At 54.8% G+C, this 17,435-nt stretch overlaps 1 protein-coding gene across 8 annotated transcripts in view; it reads left to right on the forward strand.

Moving 5' to 3' along the window:
• The first annotated feature begins 1,519 nt into the window (after window positions 1–1,519).
• Window positions 1,520–17,435, forward strand: part of JADE2 (jade family PHD finger 2) — a 50,985-nt gene continuing 35,069 nt past the window's right edge. For 2 of the 8 annotated variants that reach the window (XR_010660906.1, XM_065918562.1), the window contains exons 1-3: window positions 3,772–3,856; window positions 12,355–12,412; window positions 14,336–14,424. Coding sequence is in view for 7 of the 8 variants with exons in the window: in XM_065918562.1 (XP_065774634.1) it covers window positions 12,355–12,412; window positions 14,336–14,424 (147 nt within the window). In the remaining variant the exon portion in view is untranslated. Of the gene's footprint in view, window positions 1,608–1,795; window positions 1,844–1,933; window positions 2,013–3,227; window positions 3,577–3,770; window positions 3,857–7,035; window positions 11,997–12,354; window positions 12,413–14,335; window positions 14,425–17,435 lie in introns of those variants that run through there. The other 6 variants (XM_065918568.1, XM_065918567.1, XM_065918566.1 and 3 more) reach the window with 6 other exon arrangements.

Below are 17,435 nucleotides of genomic sequence, written 5' to 3' on the forward strand. Positions count from 1 at the left end.
TTTTTTCTGTAAAAAGTTAATGAATGATTTGTGAAAGTTTTAACAAGGATTGAGGAGTTATAATTAGCTTCAATGCTATCATTCTATTTACATTTCCAAGGTTAACCTTAAACAGTAGCACAGAACTGTGCAAAGTCAAGGATTCTAATGGAGCACCCCATCCTAAACAAGAAGTACCTTCCAAGGACTATTTAGGTGACCTGGATCTCACCCAAAGTCAGGGAAACTACCCCAGAGAAAAAGCACTGCTCATACAATTATTTCCTGCCAATCAATATAGCAATCAGGCTCCCATCCCCAAGCAAACCAGTAATGCTAATACTTTTTATTTTTGGCGGTGTGGTAAAATGGAAAGCACATAGGTCCTGGGTTCTGCTGGACTAGGTGCCAGTTCTGCTACCACTTGCTAGCTGTTTGACTGTTGGTAAGTTGCTAAATCTTTTGAATAGGTAACATGCATTTTCCTGAGGATGAAGTAGGATGACTAACAGTCCACAGCCCAGAGCAGGTGCCCTATAAATGGTCATTCACTCCCTCTTCTTCCTCTAGGTCATTTAATAACTGCTTGCCTTGGAATCAGGATGGCTAAGAGGAGGAGCCTGTCCAGTCCTCTCCTACATGCAAACCCTCTACAACTAGCTCTAACAAGAGCAGTTCCCTTCAACTGTGCCACTGTAGCTTGATATCTTCACTCTCACCTCAGATATGCAGCTACCATCTGGACCTTGACCATGAAGTCCATAATCATTCAGTTTTTTCTCCTAGCCTTCCCTTTGGCCCATGGTGGGAGATCCTTTTATATGTCCCTCAGTTTCTCAGTGCTAACAGCTTTCAGGGAGTGTATTCGCACCCTTCCAAAATGTAGGCACCAGGGAAAGTGCTAATGTGCACCGTATACACTAAGTCAGGCCTGCTATACACTTACAGTCCATATATATGTATACATGGCCTCAGGAAGCCTCCAACCACCCCATTCTACAGAAGAGGAAAAAGAGACGCAGAGATGAATTCACCTGTACATATGAAGCAGTCTTGGATCTGCAGAGACAGGATTAGAGCCTCCGTATTTAACCATTTTGTTACATGCTCAGAGCCTGGGACACCTCTTTCTGGGCACTGAGCTTGAGGTTCGGAAAACCTAGCAACTGACTACTGAAGGTTGGAGCAGATCTAATTGGGAGGTGATACCCAGCCCCTCAATCTTGCTGGCAAGCCTCCTTAGACTTTGTGAATGAAGGCCAAGGAAGAGAAATGTTGCAGTGACTCCCTCTGAGCTCGTATTTCTTTCCTGTGGCAAAAAGTGCTTATTTCAGCATCCATCATCTCCCTCTTTGTTGTGTAGACAATCCGCCCTGTCGGAGGATTTGTGCTGTTATTATGAGTTTGTTTATTATTGGATTTATTTCTCCTATAAGCAAATGTGTTCACAACATTCCATCAGGGAATCTTCTTAATTGTCACATAAATGTCATCTTATGTAAATTGAATATTTATCTTTCCACAGAAGGGGTGTAGAGGAAAAAAAGGATAAACAACCTTCAGTCTTGGAGAGGGGAGGCGGTTCCTGTTTCAATTCACAACTCACCCACGTGCCTTCAAAGTCAAAGGTGAGGTTGAAGAAATTATTGGATCATCTTTGAGGGACAGCCAAAAAGGAGGGGTTAGAAAAAGTTGGCAATGATGCTTTGAGGATATTGGGCCTGGCTCCCAGGTCTCCCCCTCCCCCAAACCCCGCCTGAGTCCAGACCACCCCCTCCCTAGCTGGGAGCATCTGAGAAGGCTGCAGTTTGCCCCCCACTTCTCCCCATCCAGAAGGCCAGCCAGGCTCCTTCCTCGAGAGAAGGTGAGTGCGGCGGGCGCAGCGGGCTGGGTGGGTGTGGCTCGCGGCTCCGGGAACCGACCCAAGGCCCCGCCAGCGCCCGAGAGCCGCCCGACAGCCCGCCTGCCTGGCGAGCGCAAGCTCTTCTTCCAGAAACTGCGAGGATCCCAGCGCACTGTTTGTGCACCACAAGGTCAAGTCGGGAAGTGGAGCCGGAGGAGGAGGGGCGAGGAGGCGAAGGGTGGGGAGAGGGGCGCCCCGCTTCCTCGCCAAGTGCCAATCCTTGGAAGTTCCCCCTCGGTTTTTAACCCTTTAAGGGGAGTGGGAAGGAGCAAGGGGGAAGTGGATACCCTCGGGCAAACTCCTACTGGGACCAGGACGTGCAGCCACCCACCCACTCACACATCACTGCGTTCCCTACCCCCCGGAAATGCGGGGCTGAGCCGGGCGCCAAGAGGCACTCGGGCGGGGGGAGGGGGCGACGAACCCGAGAGGGACCCTCTCTACGGACCGCCCCTCCTTCTTGAGGTCGCCCACAATTTCAAGTTTCCCTAGCCCGGGATGTTAGTTTCCATCTGCTCTGGGTGGGGGAGGAGAGCCGCGCCCCCTCCCCCAGACTCGCGCGCGCCCCTCCCCTCCGCTCCTGCCAGCACTTTCTGCTCACTTCTGGCGCTGCAAAACGCCACGCGATTTATTCGTTTCGCATTTTTAAACCAGCGATTTAACCAGCAGGGCCTAGAGCGAGGGTCTTCCAGCGCTGGAACCCCGGGAGGCGGGGTGCTCTGTGCAAACCTCGTTCCCTCCGCGAGTGTCGCCTTCAGGCTGTTATTTGCAAAGAAACGTCTTTTTGACGCAGGGAGAAATGGCAAATTTTAAGTACGTCATTAATATGGCGCCAAAAGATTTTTTTAAGTATAAGCTTGCTTTTTTTTCTTTTAAAGGTTGCGGGGGGCGCCGCCCCGGTGTGGGGCGCGAAGGGGGCGGGGTGTGAGCAGAAAGTGTGAGTGAGAGTGGAGGGGCGGGGTATGTGTGTGAGTGTGTGAAGTGTGAGCAGACCTGATGGGACTTGCACGGGCGCAGCCGCCGCTTGGGCCCGGCCCTGGGGACAGGGCGGGCTGGGGGCGCCCCAGAGCCCGTGGGGAGTACAGGCCCGAGGTGCAGGCAAGAGAGCGGCCCAGCAGGGTACCCTCCACCCGGAGGCCTGCAACGCTACCTGAACCCGCTGCTGGAGCCAAACAACTGGGCGGGGGGGTGGGAGGGGGGGTCAGGAGTGGAGATCCGAGTGAATAAGAAAAAAGTGGCTACTCCCCCTCCCTCGCTCCTCCCGCCTGCCCCCACCCCACCCCCACCCCAACACATTTTTTTTTTTTTTCTAAAGAGATCACAAGGAAGTCTTGGTTTAAAAAGAAACAGAAACATACACAGGGGGGTTGGTGAATGGTGCCGACCGCGGCCATCGCAGTTGGAGGCTATTTGGGGGGGTGGGTGAGAGGCGTCCATGGAGTTACTTTGCGCCCACTCCTAGCGTCAAGGGCTTAGTTAGGTCCAGCGCGCTGACCGTCCCCGGCCAGGGTGCGGTGCTGGGGACCCCACGGCCCCGGCCGCCTCCTTCGCCACGACCCCGGATGGATGCGCGCCCCCCGCCCGCCCGCGCCGGCCCCAGGAGCTCCGGGTTTCAGGAGCATCCTTCCCACGCCGGCCCCAGCCGCGGCGCGTAACCGTGGGTAGCGCCCCTCGGAAGGGCACCGCGGAGCAAGGTAAGATCCAGCCCCCGGCGACTGGCCCTGCGCATCTCCACGGCGTTATTTTGTGTTTTTGCAACAGATCTGCCAGCGCTTCTCGCTCCCTCTCTCTCTCTTGCTCGCTCGCTCCCTCTCTCTCCTGCTGGCTGCCTGTTCTAGGAAGCCAGCGCGCGCGGGGGGGGGGGGGGTGCCGATGCACAGCACAGGGGAGATTGCGCATGTTGGTCAGTCGTGTTTTAAAGAGTACATTGCGGGGAGGCTGAGAGGGGCGCATGCAACAACAACTTTTGGAAGGGTGAGCTTGGCGACCTTCTTTATTAATGACTGCGGCAAAGCGCCCCTGGGCCGGGGAGGGGGCGCGGGCGGGCGGGGGCGCGCCTGGGCTGCAACTTGCCCCGCGGGCTCTGGCTGGGCGGAGGGGCTGCGGCGGGAGAGACCTGTGCCGAGAGGAGGTCGCGCGGCCGGGGACGTGGGTTCGGAGGACCCGGGGCTATCTGCCCTCCTGTCTCCCCGAGTTTCATTTTGTTGATACGCAGCACGTCCGGGCGCCGAACCGGGTCGAGCCGGTGCACATGACCCCGGGCTGGGCTCACGTGCAGCCGGTTCGGTCCCAGACACCTTCCGGGGGCCACCGCCTCCGCCCTGTCGCCCCCTCTCCCGGCTGGGTGCACGCGGGCTATGCACGCGGGGGCAGCATGCTCGGCTCCCGGGCGCGGAGGCTCTGCACAAATTAAGCAGTTTTTTGGAGGGGCGGGGGATACCCTTTCCAGGTGAGTATGGAGGGTGCACAGCTCCAGCGCGGGGGGCGCGGGCTGGGGTCGGGGGCAGCCCCCCCGTCCAGGGCTGCGCGGGAGTCCAGCGGGGGAGAAACGCTGCTGGGAGTGGAAATGTACCGGCGGCCGCCGGAGCGGCGGGTGCGCGCCCGCGGGGCGACGGCAGGGGGCGTGGCCCTTGTTTACCTTCTCCCAACTCTGCCGGTTCGCGTCCCGCTCTGGGGACGGTTCTGCAGTCCCCTGCCCTCCGCCTCCTCCCCGATCCCTGGGTGGTACTGGGGAGATGTAGGCAAGTGGCGCCCCGAGCTTGGGACTTACACACCTGACCCCCAAATGAGTGACATTGCAGCCCCCGCCCCCACCAAGCACCGCAGCAGTCCCTCTCCCGGATCCCCGGCCCCGCCCCGCCCCCGGCAGTGGCATCTTCCCGGCCTCACCTCCTTCCTCCCTCTCTCCCTCCCTCCTTCCCACCCACTCGCCTGCGCCTGCGGAGCGGCTTCTGCCCGCCTCCTCTCCGCCTGGGTGCAGACTTGTGGCTCCCTCCGGTCCCTTCCCGCTTATCCCTGGCCCCTGAGATACCCTGTGCTTCAGGCCAAAGAATGAGAGGGGGTCAGCTTGGTGGTTCGTAGCTTTAATGTCAAAAAAGGAGGATGTCTGCGAGACAAGCAGAAAGGCTTCACTGTAGCTTCTGGAGGCCCAGGACACCCACCCTCCCCACACACACACTCTGTCCCCCACCACACACAGCTGCCACCCCCAAGGGGCTCGACTGCTCTCACCCGTTACACCTAAGCTCCTCCTTCGGCTCCCGAGTCAAGGCCACCTCCCGGCGCCACCCCCTGCCCGAACCGCTTCCAGCCAGGGCTGGAGCCCCCCGCAGCCACCTCCGGCTCCTCCTCCCGGCTCCCGCGGTCAGAATCACGCCGGCGCGCCTCCAGCCTGCTGTCCCGCGGACTACCTTTAGGGGCAGGCTGGAGGCGCGCGCCACCCCCCTCCCAATCCCCTTAGCCTTTGCTGCCGGCCGGGACGTTTTTCCTTAGCACCTTGTCTGCTGGTTTCATGCCCTGGGCTGGTGGGGGCGGGAAGGGCTGTGTTTCCTTTTGCTCAGTGCCAAGGGCAGGAAGTATACGGCGCCTCTGGTCTCTGCAAATTCCCAAACCTTGCCCTTGCGCTTAGCATTCTCTCTCGTTGTCCCCACCCCCCCACTTTGGAATTCCAAGACACAAAGTTTTATACAGGGTCTTAAGTTTGCAGGGGTCATCAGGAGGCATCGCGTTTGCACTCCTAACCGAGGAGCTGAGAGGACACAACTGACTGCTACCTTGCTTTTGTTGCAAGGGGGAGGAACCCTAAGCTTTGAGGCCCGACATGCTGTCAGGATGTCCCTTTAACGTTTATGTTTGCTAACTTAATCTTGGGCCTGGGTGGTGGTAGGGCTGCCTGGCCCCTCCTCCCAGGGTGACATTAACTCCCTCCCTTCACTGGTAAAATTCCCAGTAGGACATTTGGCAGAAGAGCTGGGCAGGGAGCTGCCAACCGGGCCTGGCCCTGTTTCCTGGGTTCCCAGGGTGCTGGCTTCTCCCCTACCCTGACTTCCTTTCCCACCTTAGGGCCCCAAGTGAAGGCACCATCTCTCCTGTCCCATCTTCCTCAGGCAGGTTGGGACTCGCAGAACGATCTAACAAGCAGAGAAGGAAAATAACAACAGAATAACTGTAAGAGGAAGGAATGAGTAATAAAGCCGACCCAGGCAGGGAGGAGGGCTTTCATGTTTAAGAGATGCTATTTGCTTTTTAGGTCACAGGCTGCGAAAACAGGCTTTGATCCGATCCGAAGTGGGCGAATAATTTATTGAGAAAGTTTGCATGGTAGGGGAAAAAAGGGATGTTTGTTTGATCTGGAGGCCTCTCAGTTGTCCCAAGTGCAGTTGGCTGTTGTCTAGAGTGGAAAAGCATTTGGTTCCACAGCAAATGCCTCACTGAGGGAAGTCCTCGCCCCAGGCAGCAAGACTTGCAGTGAGTGTTGGTTTTGAAACTGCTTGGCCAAGGGTCTCCCCAGCACTTTTGGAGTTGAAGTGTTTAAGGGTAGAGTTGTTTGGGCTCGGGATGCAGCAAATGTTTCCAGAACATTTCCCATCCAACGTGCTTTTCCTTTCCCTAAATGGCCTGGCTGAATGGCCAATAACACTGATCCAAGAGGCAGTCGGAAATCTCCACTTAGCTTTTGTTGACAGGTGAGGTGGAACTCTGATCCCCAGACCCCAAGGCCTTCCAGAATCTTGAGGTTAGGCTTTTGGCACTGATTTCCACATCCTTGAGGTTGTTCCAGTTATCAGGGAGGTACTTATCTTATACTCAAGACCCAAGTCAGAGGCTTCCAGTCCAAATTCTTCACAGCTCATCCAGCAGGCTCTTTTTGGGACTCACAGTTTTCCCTTTGGGGTCTCTAAGGGGAGGCCAAGTTGAAGTTGTGAAGAGGGGAATATCCGTGCCTTGCCCTGTCCTCCATGTAAGAGCCTCACCATGTGTCTCAAAGTTGAGGAACCCAGGGAGATTCTCAGGAAACCCGTAAGAATCTGGAGTACCCCAGCCATACTCCCGAGTTGCAGGTCTGTGCACTGCGTGCTGTACCCCTCCTCCCCCCACCCCCCGAGGTGGGGGGCAAGGTGTTCTCTCTAAGGTCAGACAGCCTAGGTTTGAGTGCTGGCGTTGCAGTCACCACCTGTGGCAATTGCTCCATGCCTCAGTTTCTTCATCTGCACCTGGGGTTACTGACAGTACCTACCTCATGGCGGGGGTGTGGATTAAGTGATGCATTGCATAAAGAAGACTAAGCCCAAAGCCGGGCATGGGATAAGCACCTGATTGGTATTAGCAATTCTTACTATTAATAGCCTGGATAGGACCCAAACGCAGCTGACCTTTGACCTCTCCCCTTTAAGGTAGGCCAGAGAGCCAGCTCCATTCTCTGAAGAAGGAACCAGAAGGACCCTGCAGTTGCCAACAGGCAGTCATCCATGGAATGAGTGGGCTGAACTTTGCCCTCTCTGGGGTGGAGGGTAGGGTGCGAAGGTGCTGAAGGACAAAGTAGACAAAGCCCCTTTCTGTCTCCAAGGATCCCCTTGCCATGTCCTCAGAACTGGGTCTGGAGGGTGGGTGTGGAGGGTGTGTTCTAGGGGAGTTGGGTGCCCCCGGGACAGGCGAGCAGTGATGGGTGTTGGAGGGGGGTTAGGATTCCCTGTGATTGGAGGAGCAAGTCTGAGGATCTGTGTGTACAAAATCACTGTTGTCACAGCAGTTACTGTCCCTGAGAAGGCATTAAAGTTAATGAGAGATAGGAAAGAGTGGGGCTCTGACCCCCATTTAAAACGGTTTAAGAGTATGCAGCTCTTGTTTTCTGAATGTCTGGCCTTCCCGACGCAAGCAGGCTCTGAGGACAGGTTTTCCAGCCGAAATATCATTAAATTGTATTAGCATCTTATTACACACACGCCTTAGTGGTCTGCCTCAGACAGGGAGAGTTTTTGTTTCTCTTTGAAAGATTGTGTCTGGAATGGTAAATTGCCTGCTTGAAAGCCTTTTCCTCCCCTTTTTAAAGGAGGAAGACGAAATCCTGCTGTGTGTGGTGGCAGGCTGGGCAGGCCTGGTGGCCCCCAGAGAGGAGAGGCCGGAGGCCAGGTTGGGCTGTTTTAACTGCCCAGGGAGCTGCTGCAGTAGCAGGCCTGAAAGACCCACTGTTTCCAGGGTCAGCTGGAGGGGCGTTAATGGAGGCCCAGGGTGTTTATTTGAGTTTATTTGCGGAGAGGTCTTTAAAGGGGGCTGGCATTGGGCATTGGTGTTTCAAGTCCAGACCTGAGGTCCCCACTAAGACCAGTGGCTAGTGCTGCCAAGAAAACATCTGCCACCAAATTGCTGCCCTATTACTGAGTTGACATTGATCATTAGCCAGGAGCCCAACCAAATAAAGCCTCTTGGAAAACCTGTGAGGTTAAGATGGGGAAGGCGGGCTGTGCAAACAGGTCGAAATCTGGGGCTGGGGTGTTTGCTCCCATAGGCTGTGAGCAGGCTGCTGGGCTGTGTGGCCCCACACGTCTGGGGGGAGGGGACAAGAGCACACTCAGCACTGAGTGTGCACCAAACTCCTGTCATGTGCTAGGTACAACTCTGGGCACCAGCAAGGATCCAAACAGTTATACTTTTTCTTGTTGTGGAACATATACTCTGAAGGAGAAGGACATTCAACAAGTAGTTCAACAAATACTTCTAAAGAAGCTGAGTAACTGGGTGGTGGGCTTTCTGTAGATAAGGCAGCTGGCATAGACCTCTGATGTTTAAGCTGAAACCTGAAGGATGAAAAGTCAGAGATGCCTAGATTGTGTAGACCGTTACAGGCATAGAGCACACTTGTGCACAGGTCTGGAGGCATGGACTGTCTGTTTCAGGAAATGAAAGGAGGCTGGTTTGACTGGGAAGTGGTGGGAAACGGGCTGGTGGTCAATATGCAGTAGGCAGGGACCAGATCATATAAAGTCTTATGGTTAGAAGTTTGAGTTTTGCCCTTGATCAACAGGAAGCCTGTGAAAGATTTCAAATAGGACATATGACATGATCGATGTATGTTTTCTGAAGATCATTCTGGCTACTGTGTGGATCCTGGATTATGAGGGAGCAGTAGTGGACGTTGGGAGATGAATGAGCAGTCCTGCGAGAGATGAGACTGGCCTGGACCAGTGTGGAAGCAGTAAAGATGGGGAAGGTGGCTGGATTCTCTGTGTGTTCTGGAGGGAGCACCCACTGCACTTGCCAAGGGTCAGCGGTGGGGTGGAGGAGCCACAGCAAGGCTGCTCACTTAGGGGACTCTAGGACATCCACACTCCCAGAGGAGAGCTGTGTGTGTCTCCATAGCTGGGGAAGGTGTAAGAGTGCAAGCAGACTGGTGGCAATGGCAGGAAAAGGGGACACTTCTTTCCCAGAGTCTCCTTTGTGGTACTTTCTGTCCCTAAAAATAAGTGCCTCATGACCCTGAATATTCTCAGGGCAGACCTTGCTTTGGGAGAGGTTAGGGGAGCCAGCAGAGAGGAAAAACGAGAGGCCAAGGTCAAGTCTTGGCACCCCCATCCCCCACCTGCACGTGTAGTCCTGGATTTCAGCTTTGGTAAGAATCCTCCGTGTCCTCTGTGCTGGGTTGGAGGGGGACATCATGGGGCAAAGCCTTGTCCTGCAGGGGAGGCCAGGCCTCATTTGAGTCTTCATTGGCCACTGAGAAGAGGCTTACCTGAGGCAGGGAGACCTTTCGAACAGACTTGGTTCAAAGAAAAGAGGCAAAGCAGTGGTTTCCCTCTGAAGCCTAGTTATTATTCCAATTAAGCCGCCGCAAAATCTGCTCCCATAATAACACGCTATCCAGGAGGACTCTGGGGTGTTTCACGGAGGAGCTGGCTGAGGGTGGGGTGCAGGTCCGCGTGCTAACAGGTCACACTGGTCCTGGGCAGCAGGAAACAGCAGTAGGAAGAGATCCTGGCAGTCAAGGGGTCCTGTTGTCAGGGACCTTCCTTACTGCACAGCTCACTGCCTTGCTGAGGAGGCCTTCAGGTGGCTGCTGGTAGAATTGTTCGCCTGGCCCAAGTCTGCTGTGGTATTAATAACCAGCACCCATATGGAATGCCAGCACTGTGCTAGGGGCTTTATGCTGCTCTCCTTCACTCACCAGCTGATTCTGGCCCACAGATGTGTTTAGTTTGGCCCTCTCTAAGTGTTTTAAATATCTAAGTCAGTTGCCAGCATTTTAAGTTCAGGAGATTTATGTATAATTCCAGATCCAATTTGTGTCTTTGGGGAAGTATGTCTTTCCCAAGGTCCCTGGTCTAGTGAGGGGTGGAGATAAGATTTGAACTTGGCCTCCCTGAATCCAGTGCTGCTGCTTTTATGCTATGGGACAGCCTGGCTTGCAAGTGCCTATTTGCTGGAAATGAAGAAAATTGCAGTTCATGTAGAGGATTTCAGAAGAAAACAGATGGGTGCATGAAGAGCACTTCTCCCCCTGCTCCTACCCCACCTGTGACAGCTGGGTTGGCAAGATTCAGGCTGGAGTCAGAGTTGTGTTACAGTCACCTCTGTCACATGCAGACCCCAGAGGATAGCAAGGATGGGCACGGATCTGGGTAGTGGAGTGTTATTGCCCCATTCAGTCATTCAGTCTATGACCTGAGCCACTGGGCTACACAGAGGCAGAGTAGTCTCAAGGTCAAGAGCATGGTCTCCTGAGTCAGAGAAACCTCTTACAAGAACTGTGATCTTGGGCAAGTCACTTAACCTCTGAGCTTCATTGTCCCCACCTGCAAAAGAGAAGCAGCCATCATGCCTGCCAGCACCAAGGGCCAGTTCTGAGGCCTCATTGGGGTCCCTGTGTGCCAGGATGCGCCCCTCCCCAAGCAATGGGTACTTATCCGTTTCAACTCTGGTTCCTGCCTCCTTGGCATCTGTGCTCCTCTCCACCAGGCATGCCTCCAGACCTCCACACCCTCTGGAGAGCCCTTGGCCTCCACCTTTGCAGCTGGGCAGCAAACAGTCCCAATGAACCTTTCATCCTGACCCTGCTCTTGGGAGACATGGGGGTGGAGAAAAGCTCCTCGCTAAGGTCAAGTTTGAGGCCAGAGGGTCCTTCTGAGTAGTTCAGAGTTCTGGGTAATTGCAACCTGGTTTAGAGAGCCAGTGCTCCTAAGGCCTCTGCAAGGCCACAGTAAAATAAGGTGACCCCTCCCAGGGCTCCGTATGAGTAGACTTGGGGTGACAGCAGGTGGCAAATGGGATTCACAGTGGGGTTGGGCAGCCTGGTTGGTTGGCAGCTGGGCTTTCTCCCTACTGACACTGGCTCCTTGTCCTTTGCTGTGTACAATGAGGCAGCCCAGGGTCTAGGCTGACAAAAGCATGGTGAAAAGCCTCGTGGGCTCCGAGCCCCGGGTCTGTTCTCTGAATTGGGACTCAGCCGCTGACTAGCTGTGAGACCTAAGGCAGGTTAACAAGTCTCTCAGTGTGCTCCCCTCCAAGAGGGGACCAGAGCAGGCTCTGCCACCCAGGACTCTGCCGGATTAGAGGAAATAGTGGGTAGGAAAGCACTTCCAACAGGCAGGAGCTGACAAGGGCACAAAGGCAGCTCAGTGTGGGCTCGGGGATCAGACCACGTGGATTCAAATCCTGGTTCAGCCAAGTCACTAGCAGGACAAGGCACTGAGCCTCCTCAGTAAATGAAGCTAATAGCTCACAACTCCCCAGGTTGTTAGGAACACGAGATAGCTCAGTTGGCATGGGTAGGGGAAAGAGCTCAATATGGGAGAGCCGCCCTTCTGCCTTGAAGCTAAACAGTGTAGTGGAGGGAAAGTGAGTTTGTATTTTTACCTGCAGAGGGACTCTGAGGGGAGGGTGGGCAGCGCAGCCCCTTCACTCTGGCCCTGGTGTGGCTCAGGAACCCAGCGTGGAGCCTCCCTGCCCCCACCCCAGTTCCATGCCCCTCTGGCTGCCACTCTCAGGATAGGCAGAGTGTAGGCTCAGTGCTTGTGGGCTGGCTTGTCCCTCAACTCCCGCCGCCTGGTCCTCCTGGAAGAGTCTGTCTGTTTCTGTGCCCTCCCTCCTCTGCCTCAAGCAGGGCGCCACGTGCAACTTGCAGGTGAGAGGGGATTCCGTGGTGGGTGAGGGAGCCGGGGCGAGGCAGGTCCAAGTCACTGTTCACTCTGGGGCTACTGACCGCCCTTGTCCTCCCTCACTGTCATCTTTGACTAGGTTCTCTGTTGTGTGAGGCTCTGGGCTCAGGAGATGAGAGATGCTACCCCCTCCCGCAGCCCCAGGGCCCATGTAGGTGGGTGAGAGAAGGGGGAGGCTGCCTGAGGAGAAGGCTAGGGCATGGCCTTCTCCTTCTTGCTCTGCAGCGGGGCGAGTGTAGGGAGGCGGATTGACGGGCAGTTTTCTGAGAGGCTGAGGGTCTCCCGAGCCGCCTGTGAGTGTAATGGGGCCTACTTTCGTTGCAGATGGAAGAGAAGAGGCGGAAGCACTCCATCAGCAGCGACAACTCGGACACCACCGACAGTAAGGCCTTCCCCACGGGCTCCTGCCCGGGGAGCTTGTGAATAACTACCGGGGCCTCAGGCCCGGGCTGGGGGAGTGGGGCCTTGCTCCAAGTCTCCGTGTTGATGAACGCATAAAGCAGCCCGGGCCCCTCTGCTCCTCTGAGGGCCCCCCCACACCACCATGGCCTTCAGGGCCTTGCTGTCCTCCTCCGCTCTGCTCCCCTTTACCCTCTCGCTCTCAACCCCTGTGTTTTGCTCTGGTTGGAACAGATCAACTCCCTTCTGGGTCTTCCTTTGCCTGTGCTGGTCCGGGCTGCTGGGAACACACCTCACTCCCTCTGGCCCTGCTGTTGAGTCGGGGCCCTGTGGAAGTGTCCACACAACAGGCAAAAAAAAACTGTCACTCTTCATTATAATGGCCTAATCAGTGTTATTTCCTAATCAAGTGCCATTTCCTTATCAACGGAAGCCCCTTGGTAAGAGAGGTCATGACTTGCTGACTGCCGTATCCAGCTAGATGGGGCACGTAATAGGTGATGAGTAAATGTTTGCTGAAGAAATTAATGAAGGAGCCTGACCTTCATGGGATCTTGGCAGTAGAATCTCAGAGATAGACTTATGTGGGGGCTGGGTGTGTCAGCTGGATAGAGGGGGACACTGTTACACAGAAAACGGGGCTTAAGGAGCCTCTTCTGAAATGTGGAGACAAAAAAGTTTGTGTTAGGTGTGGGCTTGTCCCTGGTACCAGAAGGCAGCTCTTCTCAGATGCCCCACGAACCCAGGCCTGCGTGAGCCAGTCGGAGTAGAGTTCCATTCTGCCCTGTGTAGGAGAGATGCGCTGCCAGGAAGATTCCCACCTAGTGGTCCCCTCAGGTGAAAGCCTGGAGCCCTGCAGCTGTAGACTTCGCTTGTTCACATATACGGTGAGCAGGTGGGACTGGAGAGAGCCTCAAGGCCCCCTTAGAGTCCCTGGAGTTCTCTAACCCCCAGGAACCTGAGGGTTCAGGAACACATGCATTAGGATGAGAAGCCAGTCCTCGCCTCTCTCTCCCTCCGGATTTCCTTCACTGTCCTTCGGGGTCTGTTTGCTCAGACTCCAGCTTGGCTCTGGAGTCTGACCTGGCTGGCTCTTCCTCCCTGTGGCAGTAGATTGCAGCATCTGGCCACCTGTGAGTGCAGTCACGCTCCCTGTGGCCTGTTTCAATGTCCTCTGCTTCTAACTTTATTTCAGGCAAAGGAACCCTTGAAGCCCCAGGCACCTGCAGGGGAGAGCACCTGGCAGCTGAGCCCTCTATCTGCACTGGAGTTGGGCTGGGCTGTGGCATACTCCCTTCTCACCAGTCCCCCCACTGCCCACCTAGGCTATGCTCCTTTGACCCATAGGAGTGGAGCCCACTCTTAGTATAGTCCCACAAGGGCCTTTAGAACCCGAGTGATAATGGGTAGTGTGTATCAAAGCAGTGCCATGTGCAAGGGATTATACTAAGACTTTACAGGCATGGTATCATTTGATTCTCACAAAAACTCTTTGAAGATAGTTACTCTCTGCCCCTATTTTATACAAAAGCAAGCTGAGGCTCAGACTGAGTCATTTGCCCATCCTGAGGAGCTAATAAGTGGCTGAGCCAGGGCTCAAGCTTAAGTCTATGCGTCTACTTTAGAGCAACCCTCTTGGGTCACACAGAAAGCTAATACTGAGTCCTTGTCCCACTGCCTTTCACCTCCCAAGTCTCTTCTGGTTGGTAAGTGGAGGAGGCGTCAATGACCCCATTCATCATTGGAGAGGCCCAGAGCAGGGACAGTCCACCAGATGCTCACAGAGGTCTCCACCTCCTGAACATTCAATCCAGAGCTTGCCTTAAACAGGTTTCCTTTCCTTGGACATGGTGGGTGGTGCTCCTGGCCTTCCAGGGGCCCCTCATGGGCTGTGCTTTCTCTGCAGGTCACGCTACGTCTGCATCAAGATGCTCCAAACTGCCCAGCAGCACCAAATCGGGCTGGCCCCGGCAGAACGAAAAGAAGCCCTCCGAGGTGGGTAATGACAAGTAACCTGGAGAAAGATGAAACAGAAGTGGAAGGGTGACAGGAACAGAGACCTCTGGAGAGGGAGGACTGTGCGGGGGAAGTGCAGGTGTATGGGGAGACAGGATTCCTGGTAGAGGACGCAGTCATTGCAAAACAAGACCAGTGTGGCTGAGTGAAGTGATTGAGAGGAAAGGGTGGGAGTGCCAGTTCTCATAACCTTATAGGTTGTTGTAAAGATGTTCCTACTGATCTGAGTGAGGGGAGGAGCCTTTCAAGGATTCTAAGCAGGGTAATGACATAGTCTGATGTTTTAATGAAAGGTCCCACTGACTGCTGTAAGGGGGAGGGAATGTGGTGGGCAAGAGTGGGAGCAGAGAGGCTTCTTTAGCATTTGTCCAGGAGAGAAATTATGGTGGCCTTAGAGCTGGGTGATTGCAGTGGAGTAAGAAGCAGTAGGATATGGGACATTTTGGAGCTGAACCAAGAGTGACAGGATTTGCTGATGAAGGATGGCGTCTTCAGAGTCGTCCAGTTAGGTCATCCACTCTATTATGCCCATTTCAGGTGCATCTGCACTTTATTCCTTCCCTGCTTTGACCCTGTCTTTTGGGACAGGTAAGAGACATTTATGACATCTGGAGCTGTAGAAGTTTTAGAAGTGGGTAGACAAATGGACATGGGGCCCTGCCTCCTGTAGCCCCTGAAAATAACATCCTAGAACCTCATTGCTCCCTCTTAGGTCTTTAATGCATTATAGTGGGCACAGAAGAGACCTTTGGAACAGATGAGGCTGCAAGAGCCCCGAGTCCCCAGTGGGGTGGTTTTGAGTCTGACCTTTAAGAGAGACATTGTTCTGCAACCCACAGGGCTTCCCCGGTGGCTCAGCAGTAAAGAATCTACCTGTAATGCAGGAGTGCAGGAGACACAGGTTTGATCCGGTGGTCAGGAAGATCCCCTGGAGGAGGGCATGGCAACCCACTCCAGTATTCTTGCCTGGAGAATTCCATGGATAAAGGAGTCTGGCGGGCTACAGTCCTTAGGGTCACAAAGAGTCAGACACGACTGAGCGACTTAGCACGCACACACGGGCTGGACACTTTACTTTTTTTAACCCTCCTGTTATAGTAAGGAAACTGAGGTTATATATATAGTCAAGATGTGATGTTTTTGGGGCCAACAGCATGAGTGTGAAGGCTCAGAGTTCTAGGGCAAAGCACTTGGCCCTGGCCCGGACTGAAGGAAGATATCTTTGTTCTGAGCCTGGCAACCTCTTTTCCCCTTCTCGCAGCAGTGGTGATCCAGGAGCTGCTGTCCTTAGCCAGTCCCTAGGGGTGTTTTCCACAGAATCTTGCATTTGAAAAAGGACTCCCCGCCGAGCTGGCCTACCCTGGGACTCATCTTTTGTGGGGATTGGAGCTGGGGACACCATTTTGAGTTCTGAAGCCTCCTGTTCTGATCCCCTAACCAACTGTCCTCCCTTGGCCCTACAGTGGAGGGGTAGAGACGGAAGGAGGAATCTCCAGGAATGCAGTAAGGACTGGAATAAAAACTGGGAGTGAGGTGGGCATGGGAGGATGTTATTCTTGAGGCTCTTAATAGGGTTCTCTCTCTGGGTCGGGAAGATCCCCTGGAGAGGGAAGTGTCGACCCACTCTAGTATTCTTGCCTGGGGAATTCCACGGACAGGAGCCTGGGGGGCTTCAGTGCATGGGGTCGCAAGGAGTCGGACACGTCTGAGTGACTAACAGTAGCCCTGCTCACTGGGTGGACAGGCTGTGTTCTTGTGCACTGGGAAGTAGGAGGCAGAGTGTGATAGGGCCCTGGGAGTCCCTGGGACCACTCCTCTACCCACACCCTCATCTTGAGAGCTGCAAGGGCTCCCAGTTACTACTTGGGCTGGATTAGTAAAACCCTAGCCACCTTTTGTGTCTCCCTGGTCCTGAAAGGCTGGAGAAGGAAATGGCAACCCACTCCAGTGTTCTTGCCTGGAGAATCCCAGGGACGGGGGAGTCTGGTGGGCTGCCGTCTATGGGGTCGCACAGAGTTGGACACGACTGAAGTGGCTTAGCAGCAGCAGCAGGTCCTAAAAGGCAGTAGTCACCCTGCTGTTTTGAAACTGAGCAACCCGCCTCTGAGAATCTCACCTCATCACTGCGTTCGTGGGCTATTCAGATTGGAGAATGGAGGGGAAGTTCTGGGGAGCCCCTGGGGCTGGCTTAGTTCCTTCCCCTAGCTCTCACTTTAAGCAGCAGGAGGAGGGGCCTCTGCTCTGGGCGGAGATCCTGGGGACCTGGCTGCTATCAATACCCAGGATAGGCTGCCGGCTAGGGGAAACAGGTGTCAAGCAGAGGCTGAGGGGAAAGTGTGATTTGCATGGCGCTGAGAATTCCCCTCCCTCTTGGATTTTCCTGTGCAGGGCCTTTGAACCTTTCTCCACCAAAAATAGAATCGAACCATTGCACGGGTGCTGAATGGGGACTGGCTCTGCACAGCCCTGGGTTCAAGCCCAGAAGCCTCTGCGAGGGCAGGGGGGCCTCTGACGCCCTCAAGTCCTAGGCTTCTGGAGGGCTGAGGAAGTCTTCTCTGTCTTGAACTGTTGCCAAGGACAAGCTTTTCCTCCCACAGCAGGGGGAGAGCAGCCTGCGAGGTTTCCCTCGTCCCCTAAGCGAGGAGACTGAGCCATAAGCCGGCATAAATTCCAAGTTTTCGTGGGGCAGAGAGGAAACTATCGATGAAAGCTTCCAAGTGATTTGGCTCGTGAGAAGGCGGAGATGAAAGCGAGGATTTGGCGGCAGATAATGCTCGCACTAAATCTCTTCACTGGCTGTCCCTTCTCTCTCTGTGAACGGGCTGGAGAGAAAGGCCTTCCTAATCTGCTGGTGCTGGGGGCTGAGGGCTTCCGACACCCTGGTGAAAGGGCTTCTGGAGGCCCTCCCGCTCGGTCCCAGAGTAGGAAGCCTGGGGGGTGGTTTTCAGGCTGTTCACACGGTCTGCTCCCAGTCTGGCTCAAGTTCCCAG

Source organism: Muntiacus reevesi, chromosome 1, assembly GCF_963930625.1.
Source record: "Muntiacus reevesi chromosome 1, mMunRee1.1, whole genome shotgun sequence".
In the NCBI taxonomy this organism is placed as follows: domain Eukaryota; kingdom Metazoa; phylum Chordata; class Mammalia; order Artiodactyla; family Cervidae; genus Muntiacus; species Muntiacus reevesi.